Source organism: Podarcis bocagei (genome assembly GCF_964188305.1).
Source record: "Podarcis bocagei genome assembly, chromosome: 10".
Taxonomy (NCBI): Eukaryota; Metazoa; Chordata; class Lepidosauria; order Squamata; family Lacertidae; genus Podarcis; species Podarcis bocagei.
Genome location: NC_138135.1, coordinates 58347191 through 58364248, shown reverse-complemented (window position 1 = coordinate 58364248; position 17058 = coordinate 58347191). Strand labels below are relative to the sequence as shown.

At 43.9% G+C, this 17058-nt stretch overlaps 1 protein-coding gene across 2 annotated transcripts in view; it reads right to left on the bottom strand.

Moving 5' to 3' along the window:
* Positions 1-209: 209 nt before the first annotated feature.
* Positions 210-17058, bottom strand: part of CFTR (CF transmembrane conductance regulator) — a 97616-nt gene continuing 80767 nt past the window's right edge. For both annotated transcript variants that reach the window (XM_081211412.1, XM_081211413.1), the window contains 4 exons: positions 12919-13008; positions 8398-8570; positions 7253-7358; positions 210-3849 (listed from right to left, as the gene is read on the bottom strand). In XM_081211412.1, coding sequence (XP_081067538.1) covers positions 3643-3849; positions 7253-7358; positions 8398-8570; positions 12919-13008 — 576 coding nt within the window. In that variant the 3' untranslated portion in view covers positions 210-3642. The remainder of the gene's footprint in view (positions 3850-7252; positions 7359-8397; positions 8571-12918; positions 13009-17058) is intronic.

Sequence of the window (17058 nt, the reverse complement as noted above, 5' to 3'; positions counted from 1 at the left end):
GTGACAAGAAAGCGAAAAAGTTATAAGCAAACACTTTGTGAAGAGCATTTCTTCAGCATACACGAGGATTCAGAGTTGTTGATATATTGGATATTTGTGTGCCGAACAGGATCAATTCTGTTTGCTTCGATGGTCCAACAACAGAATATACATTTGGCTTGTTCACCCAAACACCCTTGGATATAATTTGTGTTATCATATGCCAGAGAGACAGTACACAACACGTTTGTTTTATTGACATATTGCACACAATAGCATCATGAAACTTGCTTGCAATTAAATTCACTTTCTATTTATTTTTTCCAGACCTAGCCGCTTAGTACCTTTTTGTATTACCTGATGGCAACCTGAATGGCAGGTGTTGTAGCTTGTAATATACGAAGTGTGGGTTAAGTTTTCTAGCTCTACAAATACATACAATGGCAACAATCCAGCAAATGCTAATCACAGCTATCAACTACTTTGCACAGAGGCCCCTGTGTATATAATGTAACCACACTTGAGTTGGGCAAGTGAGTCACTTGTACCTGTGTCCACACACCCACAAATGCATAGCACACAGAATGTAAAGTGTGATATGAGTCCAATGTCCTGTTACCAACACTGGGCTTTGTGAAGTCCATAAGCAAGGCCCTCTTCCACTATTGATTGTCCACTGGCATTCAATAGCAGACTGGCAATGGACCTAGAGGTTCCATATAGCTATAATGACTAATATAATTCCATAGCCTCCTCTGTGAATTTGTCCCATCCCCTTAGAAAGCCACCTTGCCTTGCTTCAGTGAGTTCCACAGATTAACTGCATTACATAAAGAAGTACAGTGGTACCTTGGGTTACATACGCTTCGGGTTACAGACTCCGCTAACCCAGAAATAGTACCTTGGGTTAAGAACTTTGCTTCAGGATGAGAACAGAAACTGTGCTCCAGCGGCACAGCAGCAGCGGGAGGCCCCATTAGCTAAAGTGGTGCTTCAGGTTAAGAACAGTTTCAGGTTAAGAACGGACCTCCGGAACAAATTAAGTACTTAACCCGAGGTACCACTGTACTTCCTTTAGTCTAACAATTCACAGCACACTTGCATCTATGTTGTGCTTTCTGCGTAGGCGGACATACCTAGTTCACAGATGCAGGCCTGACGTGCAGATTTGCTCTTAAGTACTACTGAAATAAATGGAACCCAAATGGATAATGCATTGCCTTCCATAGGGCTTCCATACAACTGAAGCCGTGCATGGAGATAATTTCTGTACGGTTGGCAGTGTAAAATAGCACCATTGTTCCCTGGCACACACACACTTTTTCTTAGTACGTCTTCAATCTGGATTCAAGCTATACCTGGGAAATGGATTTCTCCTCCTATAAGAAAGATGCATGTACAGCAATTGGAAAAACCCATTGACCAGTGTCAACATCAAGAGAAGATACAATAAAATAGTAGTGCAAAACTATCCCCCCTGCCTAAGCCCTGCCATGTAAGGATCATGTTACTAATTCTTAAAAACTATTTTAATTAAGCAGAACACGTTAGCCTTCTTTAGCAACACAGTTCAAATCTCCTTGGTTTTGAAACAAGCAGGGTTTTCGCCCTACAACGGGCAATGCCAGCTTCTGGCATGTGAAGGATGGCACCTAGGTCTGCCTGCTTCTTCCAGGACTCGCTGAGAGTAGCTTATCCAGGGTCCTTCAAGACCTGGAACTAGGTCTGATCTGCTATGAAACAAAAGCTCCACATCTCCTACATTACATATGTTCCACCCACTGCAACAGGACTGGGTCTAAACCGACCGTAGGAGGAAAAAGCTCTGACAAGGTTAGAGCCTCACATTCTCTTCAACACAATGTTCACATTGCATATTAAAATTAAGACAACAACAAGAAAGCAAAGAAGCAGTTGATACTTTTGTGGGGATACTGCCCATACACCAGTTTTTTTTTCTAAAACACATAGTAAATTCGAGCTAAAAATATTTTTGTTGTTGTTCAAATATATAACAATTATTTGTATACAAATATAGTCTTCGTGATATGCGATTCCTCTTAAAATACAGGATTTTCTTAATAAGCAAATCTTTCCCATCTCTGAATAAAGGTATTAAATAAATATTCCAAGGAAGGTGCTGTCAACTGCAAAATGGAACTGTATAAAAGATCATCACAAAAGTCAATTCCTCTTTCAACCGTGCAGATGAACTGCTATTTTCATTTTTAAAATATGCTCTCCCCCCCCCCCATCAACCTCAGTAAGATTGCTAGAATAAGTTTGGAAGGTTTCATTTGAAGTGTAAAAATTCCCATTGTCATCTTTACCTAGACATTTTGTGTCCTAACCAGCTGTGTTCATCATGATCTGCATATTCTAAACTGTGACTTTCCCCTTTTCTCACTCACCGAAATGCAACAATTCTGTAGAATATTGCTTTTCCTTGACTTTTTATTTCAAAAAGTGCTCAGCAAAAGGACAGACCATTATTTACACTTGAACCTACAGTTTGTGTGCTTAGCTTCCGCTGACTTCAGGTCTAAGGGAGTCAACTGCTTATTGCATATAGTGAGTCTAATATAAATGAGATTCTTTTTTCCTTTTAAAAAATGCATAATCCCCTCACCTACTTACATGCAATGTAGGTTCATAAATGCTTGAAAATCTACTGAAAAAACTTGGTCTAAAGGTGTCTACATTCGTCTAGGGCAATATTATAATTCTATTTAATGCAACTGACAAAATGCCCACTGATTTTCACTAGAGTGGCTTGATTCAAATAAATACAACTTAAGTAACTGATTTCGATTCAACTTTCTAATTGGTGTATCTTCTGAACAAGCATGGGTGTTTTATAAAAAGTAATTTGTTTGCAACTGAATAGAACCTCTGTACTGTGTAAAAGAATGAACCCAAACATCTGGCCATGTTCCCATGTCTTTTCCACTACAGAATTTAGGAGAAACTGTGAAATTCTTCCTGTTTGGTGCTCTCATTCTCCACAAGTATAGCAGTTTTGCACACCAACCACCACTGACTTGAAAAGCCCAGCACTTTCAAGAACAAAAGCATGGTAATTGCCGTGTTCTTCCTGACACAGAAAACAAATGTCTCTGCTGTTTAGTTGACAGCCTAAATATTTATAATTTGTGTAATAATAAATATAATTCCTGACCTGCATTTGTAACTCTTGACCTCAAACCACCCCAAAATGCATTTTTAAAAACCCTGGATTGTTGTTGTTTTTTACACAGAAAAGCAGGCTTTTCACTGTGTTTCGTAGTGAGCTATGGATTCAGTTTGAAAAGACGAGTGTAGACTTTGATGTGCTTGTTACGACATTCACATTATTTTTAAAGAGGCAGCTAATACAACTGAAATGTTTGGATATTTTGATCATCCATCTTGATAAAAGATCTTCCTATGTGGACAAGAAGCAGAAGAGATGGGGCAGCTTCGGGGGAATGGGATACTGCCCAATGCACCAATCCTTCATAACCAAACTGGCCCTTGGAATGAAGTTTTTTTGCAGAGATATATACATATTCATGTGCTTGCTTTTGCACTTCTTTTAGTGGCAATTTTCAACAATGCCCTGTTCTGACTTTTTCCCAGAATGCTTCCTGTTAAATTGCAACGAGACACCACCTCGATAAATTTTCACAACCGGGTTTCTTGCACTTCTTCTTCGGTTTCTTCTTGCAAGGCACTTATTTTAGGCCTCGACATCCGTTTGCTTGAGTTCCTGGGATGCACCGGGAAGAGTCTGACACGATCTGAATGGCTGATGGCTTGACGGAAAGAATTCTTTTCGCTGAGCAGCTTCTGGATGGACTCGTATTGCGTGACTTTGTTCTCTTCTATCACCTAGTTAAGAAGAAGTTGGGTACAGTTATAAAAGAGCAACGCTTGGCTTGTGAATGGTTATTTTTAAGCCAATAACATAATTACAGGACTGAATTATGGTTAGTAATTGAAATAGCTACTCCATTTACATTCCACCCTTTCTGTTCCCAGGAAATCTTGCATGTAGACATTGCCCAGAGCCAAATCATCTTAAATTCAGATATAGAGCAGATCTACACTCTTGGTTTTTAACACTAAAAGGGAATGGTTCTGATAACCATATTGCCATATGTCCTTTTTTCCCAACGTTAATAATGAGTCATTAAAATGTGACACCAGAGGGTGTTGCAGAGCAACCCCCTTCCAGACACAAGGTAGACCTTGTGGAAAGGAAGTGAAAGAGACTTTTCCCCATCTTGATGTTTAAGAATGATATTTTTAATAGGTGAGAGTAGATACAGACATAGTCAGGGGTGTGTTTTTTCAGGGAGACTTCCTAGGAACTAAGTTCCGGCACTTCTCAAGTGGGCACAATTGCCATTCTAAGAAGATGAAGAAGGTGTTCATGGTGAGTTGCGCCACCTCTTTTTCTAGAAAAATAGCACTGGTACAGTTACTTTAGGATATTTCCATGGGCCCAACACAGTGGGCAGCATTCCACTAACTTGTTCTGTCAGCAATAACTTTTGTATGCACTGTGGTAGGAAAGCGCTGCCAGCTATATACCTTGCTGGCTGTCCATATACCATATTTTTCACTCTATAAGACACACTTTTTCCCCTTCAAAAATTAAGGGGAAATGTGTGTGCGTCTTATGGAGCAAATGCAGGCTTCTTGGCTTCAGTGATAGCAACGTGAAGCCTCCGAAACACAGAAGGAGAGCTCCCCCCCCCATGCTCCAGAGGCTTCGCGTTGCTTTCGCTGAAGCCGCCTGAAGCCACCAGAGCACAGCAGGAATTCCCACTGCTCTCCGGAGGCTTCAGGCAGCTATCCGCAAGCCTTCAGAGTTCCCGCCGCGCTCCAAAGGCTTGCGGATAGCCGCCTGAAGCCTGGAGAGCGAGAGGGGTCGGTGCACACCAATCCCTCTTGCTCTCCAGGCTTCGCTTCGCTGGAGAGGCGCTGCACAGTTTTCCCTCTCTGGTCAGCGCCCCTTCAGTGAAGTGGGAGGAGAAATGGAAGGGGCTCCGTTTCATCTGCCGCTTCGCTGTAGGGGCGCTGAGCAGAGAGGGGGAGAATTTTTTTTTCCTGTTCTCCCCCTCCTGTGGTCCAGTGCGTCCTATGGTCCGGTGCGTCCTATAGAGCGAAAAATACGGTATACCTGCAGCCAATGCATTTTCAGCCAATTTGAATTGCAGCAGCTGGCAGGAACTTGAGCCAGCTACCCAGGCAGCCAAGGGAATTCCCTCAATGACCACTTGGCCATGTGCATTCTGTTTTCACTGCCTGGGGATGGTGACTGAGAGCAAGGATCTGCAACAACTGCCCACCCAGTGGAAGGGGTAAGTGTCCATTGTATGCATGATAAAACCTTGTCCTCCTCTCCTCTCCCCTCTCCACCCACACCCTAAATCTGTTCCAGGAGTTTCCACAGCCCTCCAGAGCACATTTCGGATGGGCACAGAGCACATGTGGGGAGGGAGAATTCCACTGCACAAGCAATGCATAACACCCTGTATTTATAGTGTTCTGCTCTGTTCATTAACAGATCCATTGCATGATATAAGGCATTCCATTTATTTGTATTTCACTAGGTAGACTGCCTTGTGCAGCTGCTCAGAGAAGATATTATAATATGAAAAGAGTAATTTTTGCACCCTTCCTTCCTTCCTCCCCCAAAAAGTTCACGTATGTGTGCGCAAGAAATGAGGGGCAATGATGGGGAAATAGCACTGGAACTTGGAAAACATTTACCATACCATTTAAAAATTGTGTCTACTTGGGAAGCTTTTCTATCTGCCTAGTGTGCATGAGTAAGAGAGAGAAAATGCGGCTGTGAAAAATGTTGCATGAACAGTTTGTGCTGTTGACTTAGGTGTTCTCGCTATCAGAACTGAGAAGTAAAACTGTAAATCATGTATTAGACAGTTGTGTCCAGGACGGTTAGTACTTTGATACAGAACTTGGCATTTCCTTCTTCATATCTCCCTTTTATAGAAGTGAAAGAATTTGGAAGATGAGCAGTATCAAGCCAGGTGCTATTGGCATTCAAAGTGGTGATCAGTTTCCTTCTGAGACTCCGGAATCACAGTTCCTAACATAACTTGCTAGGTTCTTGAAAAATTCTCCTCTGCTTTATAAGGAAGGAGAAAATACCTTAGCATAGCATACTTTGCTCTCCAACTATTGTCTATATTTATTTAATGCTTTTATAAGTCACCTCCTGCCACAAGGTGACCTGAAGCAGTTTACATAGAGCAATCAAAACAATATAAATGAAAATCCCAAAATACAGTTTAAACCAGGCAATAAAAAAATTATGAGCAACAAAACTAGTAACAGCAACTCAAGTGTCAATAAGCATCTTGTTTGAAATACTCTAACTATTTGCCCTTTGGCATGATTGTATTGATTATTCGGGGAGGGGGGAATACCTACAGTACATTGTGCATTTCCATAAGTAAGTCTTATGGGATAGCACAGAACGCAAACATTGTGCTATCAAAGAATTCCTCTAAAAAATGTGTATTTCTGGATTAAACTCGAAAACTAGACTTCTGGCTCCAAAGCTGCACCATATTTTAGGAAGTGTGACTAGTGGTGTTGTTATATATGCTTTGTAAACAGCCATTTCATGCAAAAAAAAAATTTAATTAAGCACATATAATTTGCACCTGTTAGAACATCATGTTGGTTGGGATATAAAGTTTGCACATGTCCATGGTGTCTTTGGACCAGAGCATACAAACACAGCTTGTGATATTGAAGGGCCTGCTATTCAAATGAAAGAAGTCCAGAACAAACACCACTGGACATGCTCCAAGCCCTTAAAGGTAAAGGTAAAGGGACCCCTGACCATTAGGTCCAGTCGTGACCGACTCTGGGGTTGCGGCACTCATCTCGCTTTATTGGCCAAGGGAGCCGGCGTACAGCTTCCGGGTCATGTGGCCAGCATGACCAAGCCACTTCTGGCGAACCAGAGCAGCGCACGGAAACGCCGTTTACCTTCCCGCCAGAGTGGTACCTATTTATCTACTTGCACTTTGAGGTGCTTTCAGACTGCTAGGTGGGCAGGAGCTGGGACTGAGCAATGGGAGCTCACCCCGTCGTGGGGATTCGAACCACCGACCTTCTGATCAGCAAGTCCTAGGCTCTGTGGTTTAACCCACAGTGCCACCCGTGCCCCGCTCCAAGCCCTTACTCATGCCTAAAAGTAGCTATTTGGATCTACCTTGGACATCGTGCCTAATTCTTGAAAGGCACTCACCAAATATCGCTGGCATTCCATTAGTGCTTCTAGCCTGTGTTCTGAGAGTATTACTGTACAGTTTGCAAAAGCCTGCTTGAGAGTCTTTTTAATGACTTGGAAAGTCCTGAAAGGCAAACAAGTTTTAATATGCAGAAGAATGAAATATAAACTTTTGGTTACATGCAGTTGACACTTACAGTATTTGCTAGGCTTTTTACAACATTGCAATAGGGAAGTTTCAGTTCAGATGAAATGTCAGCATGGCGCCTACTGTTGCTACAGTGACTACTCCTGCAATGCGACTACTGAAGTAGTTGCTCAGCATTTTGTTCTGAAGTAACTGTTTTCATTCGCTTCTTGCCTTGACCAGACAAGGTTGGGAAAAGGTCAATATCTGCTGTAGGAAACCAGAAGGTCTATGCTGACATTGCAGAGTTAAACCACCTTGATAGTGATTTCCTCTCCCAAGGCAACCCCAAGAATGACCAGGATGATCAGGGTTCCTATAAGGAATGGTTAAAAGAGGTAGGGATGTTTATTCTGGAGAAGAGACATGATTGCTGTCTTCAGAGAACTGCAACACTTTCCTCACTGCAAGAAGTGAAATGACAGGGAACCAGGCAGAGGGCCTTCTCGGTAGTGGCACCTGCCCTGTGGAATGCACTCCCATCAGATGCCAAGGAGATAAATAGCTATACACCATGTAAAAGACATCTGAAGGCAGCCCGGTATAGGGAAATTGTTTAAATGTTTGATGTGCTATTATGCTTTTATATTTGTTGGAAGCTTGCAGAGTGGCTGGGAGAAGCCAGTCAGATGAGTGGGCTACAAATAAAATAATATTAATGATAATGATAATGAACACAAAAAAATGGAAGTGGAGCTTTCTCTGTTGGTCTAAAGGGCAGGACTAGAACCAATGGGTGGAAATGCCTAGGAAACAGATTTCAGCTAAATGTTAGGAGAATCTACCCAATGGAACAGGCCATTTAAAAGTGGAATACAACTGCCTCAAAAGGTGGCGAGTCTGCTTTCACTGGAAGTATTTCAGCAGAGGTCAGATGGCAAATGTAAAACAAGGAGAATTACTATTATTAACATGATAATGTTTTATTCTATTCCAGTATGAAAACAACTGGACAAAATATTTGTCTCGTACTTACTTAGGATCAAGATGAGCACTTGGTTCATCCAGAAGAAGAATTTTTGCTTTGCTGAGAATTGATCTGGCAAGACACATTAATTGTTTATGTCCATGGCTGAGGACACAGCCACCGTCCAAAAGGACAAAATCAAGCTTGCCTGGAAATTGCTCTATTACAGATTTCAGTCCAACCTGAAGGAGATAAGAATAGGGTTGGGAGGCGGCGGGAGATAAGCATTCTGTTTCACACAAATTGGTTTTCTTTCTTGCAAAAGTTATGACTATTTGGCCTTAATCCACAGCACTAGGCATCTAGACCCACATGATGAAGGGTGCAGACAATTTCATTCTCAAATAGCACCCTCCTGTGTCACACGATAAGATGATATTGGAAATGGACTTTGAAAAGTTTGATGTGTTAGCCAGGTTGCCTGGCTTAGGGACATCTCCTAAACAATGACTTCTAGGTTACAAATGCTACAGATTATAGCCACAGAAACAGAACACAGAAATGCCATCTCAGGAATGCTCAGAAAACAAAGGAGTGCCCTGCACTCCTCCCTTTGATAGTTTAATAAGTTCAGTTCAGAATAAACAGTAATATATACTTAAGATCTAGAGATCCATCAGAAACGGTGAGCTTATGTTGAAATCTATTTAATCTGTGAGTAATAGTAATGATATATACACCATCACATAATTTATATCATCACAACGATTGTGCCTTCTTAATAGGAAACAGTGACTATAATTTGAAACCTGCTTTAACAGTCAAGGTAGGCATGGTACAGCACTGGATTCAGCCAATTAACCACACTTACACTAGATAAAACCTCTAAATGTGTGTCATCCATTTCCCGTAACTGGTCATCTGGAACAAACGGTCGCCATTTTTAAATGTCTACTGTGGTCAGTGGGCCTTATCAGAATTTCAATTAGACACAAAGGGGATTACACCACGTAACTGAGAGCACCACAAATTTATAGGTTAGTAAAAAGTATCTTTTGACGTACTATAGGGACACACATTTTATGAGCTTCAATTAATAGCCAAGCTTCTCTTTTTAAAAAAGACCTAACATTCACATTCAGCAGGCACTCTCGCTTATACTGTTTTCGGCACCCGCTAAAACATTTGTTTTAGCAAGTCTATCCAGACACATAATTTAGCTATGTACAGTGGTACCTCTGGTTAAGTACTTAATTCGTTGCAGAGGTCCGTTCTTAATCTGAAACTGTTCTTAACCTGAAGCATCACTTTAGCTAATGGGGCCTCCTGCTGCTGCCGCACCGCTGGAGCATGATTTCTGTTCTCATCCTGAAGCAAAGTTCTTAACCTGAAGCACTATTTCTGGGTTAGTGGAGTCTGTAACCTGAAGCGTATGTAACCCGAGGTACCACTGCATAGCTGCTTTTAATATTTTCTGATGTTATCTGTGAATTATGGACAATTATTTCAGGTACACAAAGGGGAGATTTATTTTACTAAGCGATTTATAAATAAAATTAGTAGAAACAGACACCTTGTGTAGACTGCACATATTAGAATACTTGACAGCCAAATTCAAAGCTGGATAATAGGGGCCATTTAATTGGATTTAATCTAAGGTGTCCACACTGACAATTTTTCATGTTATCCGCTGCTCTTCCTAAGATACTTAGCTTGTAGTATTTGTATTACATCATGCGCTCTGTCTCAGTGACAGCTATACTTACAGGGATTCTTCCTCCATGCTTGTAATCTATTTTCAAAACAGGCACAAAGATTGGGATAGTGCCATTTATTAATAGCGCTGCACTCTAAATAAATAGTGCTACGCTCTTCTCTTCCAGTAGCTATATCTGATCTCTGTGTTACTAAATTACTCATCTCCTCCACCAAAACTTCCCCTGCCCAGGACACCCCTGTAAATGGTTGACAGAAAAGAAGCCCAAATTTCAAAAATAAACCAACCAATCAAGACAAATCTTTAAAGGTTTGTAGGTTAGATTGATTGTATATTCCTTTGTACTCCTTAAGATGATAGGAATTATGTTTTTTTAAAAAACAACAACAACCTGTTAATATTTTAAATACAGTGATTCACTATCTGATTTATATATTCCTGAGGAAAATAATCCAGCTGCTACTCTCCCTCTCCATATATGTGTGTGTGAAGCATATCTTCATAAGTGCTTCAGTAAATAGATTTTGAGGTTTGCCTCACTTTATTTATGAGTGGTGACCCACATCTTCAATCATATATTAAAACTTATTTAAAAGCAGTGCTGTGCTACAACATCTTAACAGCAGGCACCCAACTAGATGCTTTGGCAAAAAAGAAGTGTTTGTGCAGATGTTGAATGAGCTTGAAAAGGCAAAGAAAAAATGTTGTGAAACTGCAAGTGAAGGCTATGAGGTAATACTAAGAAGATGTGGTATGAGCAGTTATGGAAGCAAAACGCACACAAAAATATAAGAAGGGGCAAAACAACGATGGAAGACATGGCCCGATCTAATTTAAATCAAAGAGTTATTGCGAAATAACTTTTTTATAATAGTTCAATCATCCTCTTTAAACAATGGGATCTGTGATCTATAATCCTTGAGAGGTGGTTCAATGAAGCATTGGATCTCCCTCTCTAAAGATGGAGTGAAAGGTCCAACTGCCACCCTGGAAACTTCCAGAGAATTTGATTTCCCAATATCTGAGCTCTGAAAAGGAGTGGGCCAACTGCCAGACTCAGGGAAGGAATGGATCCAGATGATCCATAGCCTTCCCAGTTTGCCAACACATCTCCAAACCACAGAGAAGAGTAGGCCAACCCTGTAGTTGGCATTCTCTATTTTCCTTCCACTGAGAGAGAAATGGCCTTACATCAAAGGGATTCTGGGGCATCTTCTGTGTCCCAGTTGGGAAAATCTACTCTGCAATCTCCTACCGCTGCTTACCTTGTATGTGGTAGGATCCTGTAGGAGTGTTAATGAGACTTTGCAAGGAAGTGGTCTAGTACAGAAAATCAGGACCCTGGTCAGCTCCCTGTGGAGGCAGCTCCAAGGAAGCTCCCACTGAGTAGGAGTGCCAAATGTATGTGGCCTTGGAAAAACATTTGGACAGAACTGAGGAAGGCACAGCCTTGAACCTGCTTTCAAGCAGATGCTACAAGGTGTCAGGAGCTTGTCCTACACTCGAGTAGGACCCTGGTAGACACACATGCCTGACTGGCATATTCTCTCCCTCCTGGTCATTGGTTCGGGAGCGTCAAAAGCTTTCTTCAGCCCGAACATCACAGCGACCGATGCCAACAGACATCGGCACACTTAGGGATCCGTAGAGTCTTCGCAGCTTGCGTAATGGACCTCAGCAGCTCAGCATTTGGCTAATCTAGTTTATTTACATATAAACACACACGGAGCACTGCAACATGGCTCCCTCTCTCTATAGCATCAGACAGCAAAGAGAAAAAGAACAAAGGACAATAGTCCCACTTCACGGAACACAGTAACACAAACACCCTGTCTCTGTCACTTCCCACTTTGTGGAGTCAAAACATACACCGTCATGTGAAAGACAACAATCCCATGACTGCAATCATGGAGCAGGAATTCTAACACAAGGAACTCTTTCAAGTCCTCAACTGGAGCACTTGAGAAAGGCTAGACCCATTTTGGGGCAAATGGGACGACCACTGGCCACTCTTTAATCTAAGTCTTGTACTTACAACCTACTGATACACTAGTACGCAGGCAAATGAAATAAACTGGATAACCACTAGGCATTCGGGGGGGGGGGAGTGGCATCCTGGTTATGGAATAGACTTTTTGGAAATGTTCACTTGGCTCCATTTTTATTATCTTTTCAGTACCAGGCAAATATAATCCTTATTCGCCCATTATTTTGTTTCATAATTTATGTTAGTTTTAAACTGAGTTTTATACTGTGTTTCAGTTTTTTTAAAAAATTACTGTTTTTTATGATGGTTTATATTGTATTTTAATGTTGTGAGTTGCCCAGACAACTTCTGTTATGGGGTAGCTATATAAATATAGCAAGCAAGCAAGTAAATAAATAAATATACATATATTTCTGCTTCCTTACCCAATCAGCAAATGAATGCAATTACATATGATTACAAAGTTTTAAGTAGATTTAAAAATGCACAAGGCAGACATACTAAATTAAAATGAGCAACAAATATTTGCAGTTGTCCACACCACACTTTCCTTAATGAGACGGCAATTTATCTAGGAGAAGGAAAAAGTCTGATCCACAACATCTTATCAGAGGGGAGTAACAAAGTTATTGGGCCATCTTGGCTGGATCTAGACACATCAAAAAAAAAACATTTCAGTTAAACGCGTAAACTTTGTATGAGAAATCGGGTTGGCAAAAACAAAACTCCAAAGCGCCATCTGGTGCCACAGTGTTATAATGCATATACAACGCATATAAAGCGCTTTTTCTTTGCCAATGTAGCCGAGTCCCTTGTCATGCCTTGACCACTTGGGAATTATATTGCTCTCCCTGAAAACATAACTAACAAAGATGGGCATTCCTACCTCCTCAGCAACTTTCCATAGTTCTTCATCAGTCCACTGTCCATAAGGGTCCAAGTTCTTTCGAAAAGATCCAGAAAATATGAACACTTTCTGTGGAAGTAGAACAAAACAAATTAAAAAAAAAAACCTGTTAGCAGAATTTATGTGGAAGAGGTAAGGCTATAGCTGATAAAACAGCCATTTTCTGTTCCTCTTCAAACATGACTTTGGCTGATTAACATCCTATTCCCTTTTAAATGTGTTAGTGGGAGCAGTTGGGGGACGGGTATGGGATCGCAGCTCTCTTCTCGCTTTCAGGCCGAGGAAACCAGCGTTTGCTCACAGACAGCTTTCCGGGTCATGTGGCCAGCATGACTAAACTGCTTCTGGCACAACAGAACACGGTTATGGAAGCCAGATCACACAGAAATGCCATTTACCTTCCCACCACAGCTGTACCTATTTATCTACTTGCACTGGCATGCTTTTGAACTGCTAGGTTGGCAGGAGCTGGGACAGAGCAATGGGAGCTCACCCTGTCGCGGGGATTCGATCCGCCAACCTTCCGATCGGAAGCCCAAGAAGCTCAGTGGTTTAGACCAGTGTTTCCCAACCACTGTTCCGCGGCACACTAGTGTGCCGCGAGATGTTGCCTGGTGTGCCGCGGGAAAAATTAAAAAATTCGAAAGATTTTTTTTTAAAGTCAAATTTTCGATTGGGGCGCCGTCACTAGATGACCCCTGGGGTTCCCTCCCTCCCTCCCGCTCTGCGCCTCCCTCCTCCTCCTCCTCCGGGGAGGCCCTTCCTGGCTCTCGGCCAAGGCTTGGCGGCTGCCACTCACTCACTCGCTCGCCCACCCGTCCCTCCATCCCTGCACCCGGCCTCTCCCCCTCCGTCCCCGGCGCGGGGGCTGCCGGGATCCGTAGTCCCCTCGCCCTTGGGCTCCGCGCCCGCACGGGGTGCGCGAACTACGTTTCCCAGCGTGGCCTGGCGGGCCGGGCGTTTTGTTTGAAGCGCTCTTCTCCCGGCCATGGAATGAGCGCAGCGGCGGCCGGGCGGGCAGGGGCTCTTCCGCGCAGACCCCGCGCAGCCTGCCTGCGCCCCCGCGGAGATCGGGTGGCAGGATGGAGCCCGGGGATCCCCGCGGAGGCGGAGCGGCAGAGGCGGAGGCTGCCCCCCAGGTAGGGCTGCGTCGGGGGTTTTTTATTTTTGCAATGCTGCATCCGCGCCGGAGGGGACGCATCGGACCGCGGGGAGACCCCTTGGCAGGCGTGCAAGGCAATGCATGCGTGCAGGCATTGCATGGAGTGCAGTGCAATGCAATGGCAACGCGGCGCCCTGCATGCATGCATGCAACTTCCACCGGCGCTCCGGACTTGGCAGGTGAGGGGGGTCCCCAGTGGGCAGCAGAGAGAGCCGGGAGGGCGAAGGGGAGCCGGGGGGAGCAGCGCTGCTCCCCGAGCCGAGCCCGGGGGGAAACTTCGGCGTCGTTGCGCCGGGTGTTGGAAGCGGAGGCTGGCGGGGGCCCCTCACCTGCAAAACCTGGTCGCCTCTCATATATTTCATGCATTGCATTCATCGCCCGCTTTCTCCTCCAAGGAGCTCCCGGGGGCGCGCGTGGTTCTCCCCGTGTTATCCTCGCAACAACAGCCCTGCAAGGTGGGTCAGGCGAGTGGCCCAAGGGAGCACCCAGGGATTGTCCTGGCCAGGTGGGGTGATTTGAACCCTGCTCTCTGCCCGGTCTTCGTCCTCATTTAGCCCCCACATGTGCATGACTGTGCATGACTGAGGTTTCCCCCCCCCTCGTCTTGGCTATGGTGTGAGTCTGTGCTGTTAATTAATGGGGTTCTGCCTTCGGAGAAGATGAGCCAGCCCTCAAGGAGGTGATTATGTAATTTGCTAGCAATTCATGTCCCTCCCGGCGTGACGCTGCGCGCTGACGTCACGGGGCTGTAATGGTGGTGTGCCTCGAGATTTTTTTCATGAAACAAGTGTGCCTTTGCCCAAAAAAGGTTGGGAAACACTGGTTTAGACCACAGCGCCACCCTATTATACCACCTACCTGACTGGGTTGTTGGGTAGCTCCCAACAAAATACAGGAAAATATAGGATAAACACATCAAACACTAAAAACCTCCCCTTCAGCTGTCTTTTAAAATTCAGATAGCTATTTATCTGTCTGACATCTGCTGGGAGGGTGTTCCACAGGGCGGGTGCCACTACCGAAAAGGCCCTCTGCCTGGTTCCCTGTAACCTCACCTCTCGCAATGAGGAAACCACTGCATTGCACCAAATCGTATCCTTGGTTCTATTTATTTATTTTATCCAGGACCCCATCCAAACAGCAAGTACTGCTCAAAATTGCCCCAAACTATCTTGTTCCATAATACAGGGAGCGGAAACTGTGGCTCCAGATATTGTCGGAATTCAGCTCCCATCAGTCCCAGCCAGGAAGGCCAACAGTCAGTAATGATGGGACCTGGAGTTTGGCAACATCTGGAAGGCGACGAGTCCCTGCCCCTGAAATAAGTGAAGCAAAACTCCTGCATAATAAGAAGAATGTGATAGGCTTTCTGTGAGGAAAGCGGTAACAATAATCCATTAGCGCAGGAGTCTTGCACAACTGAAGTTATGGTGTGCATTTTTCTGTTTGCTGCTTCCTGTTTCCTGTCACGGTAGGTAAGGAAGTAGAGGAGATGCATTTTTATATTTGAATGTTATGCTTTATCCTCCCACATCCTGCTCCTAATTCCTACTGAAGCCAGTGAGATTGTTGTCTGTCAATGAAGCTAAAGCTGTTTCCCTGCTTCTCCCATGGTGAGAAATGGACACCTCTTAGTCACACACAGGAAACTGTGTCTTGGGGGGAGGCGGAGAACGACACAGTCCAAATTCAATATTTGCTTAATCTCTTTAAGCAGTGTGAGAGACTTTGTATCACTCCTGCCAGGAATGATTTATTCCGCTTCAGATGACAGTAACTCTTTCACAACTGCTCTGAGAAGGTGAGGAGAATGTGACACTTTCTGCGTCACCGAAGGCCCTTGGCAGATTTTTCTCTCAGAGAAAGTAGCTTTCGCTGCGACTTCCCCTCCATTGTGCCCGCTGAATAAACACTGCCTATTGGAAAGCCTGAAAGGTGATCGTTTCCCCTCTTCCTCATCCCTTTTACATTACTAATGAAACAAGTAACAAAGACTATTTCAGTTCGTATAGGAACTGGCCTGGACATAACAGCTACAACCATCTAGAACAGGGGTCAGCAACCTGGTGCCTTCAAACACACAGGTGCCCACAAAGGCCTTCCCTTGACATCAGTGGCGTAGCGTGGGGGGTGCAGGGGGTGCCGGCTGCACCGGGCTCAACATCTGGGGGTTAGGGTTAGGGGGCGCAAATCCACGGGTTAGGGGGCGCAAATCCACGGGTTAGGGGGCGCAAATTACTTGCCTTGCCCCGGGTGCTGACAACCCACGCTACGCCACTGCTTGACATCCACGGGACCCCACCTGAAATTAGGCCTGAAAGCATTTTATTGTAACCAGCAGAAGAGGTTGCAGAGCGTTCTTTGTTGTGGGGTTTTGTGGAGGCCACAAAAGTTTCTCCACTTTGCAAATGTGCTGACAGCTCCCCAAAAGTGAGTGACCTCTTATCTGCAATGTAAAAGCTCGCTTATGCTTTGTATTTCCATGCAATGCAATTGATGATTCAATGAGTTTGGCTATGTGAGTAAAAATGGAAGAAGTTAGGTCATGTGAATGATGGCATAGCTGACTCCTTCGGATAATTCATGCAGGGATTATTACGATGACATTCTTGGCTCTGCTTGTACATGTGAAAACCAATAGTTTGGGACTGGGGTACCCAAAGGTCTTTTGACAGAATCCCCTTCACCCACGGGACTAAATATATGAGGCATTATTAGCATGCCATAAGCCTCCATGGCTTGGTGGATGGGAAGCAAAGCAAGGCCTTCTGTTCTGTGACACTAGGTTGTGAAACGCCATCCCTAAATACATTTAGTTGGTCTCCTCTCTCTCTCAACTTTATGGAGTTTGAGAGCACCATATTTTCCAATCTAGCTTTTATTTTGATTTGAAGTCTTTTATCTCCCCTGTTGATTAAGCTGCAGCTGTTATACTCTTTTCATGATTTTATTCAATA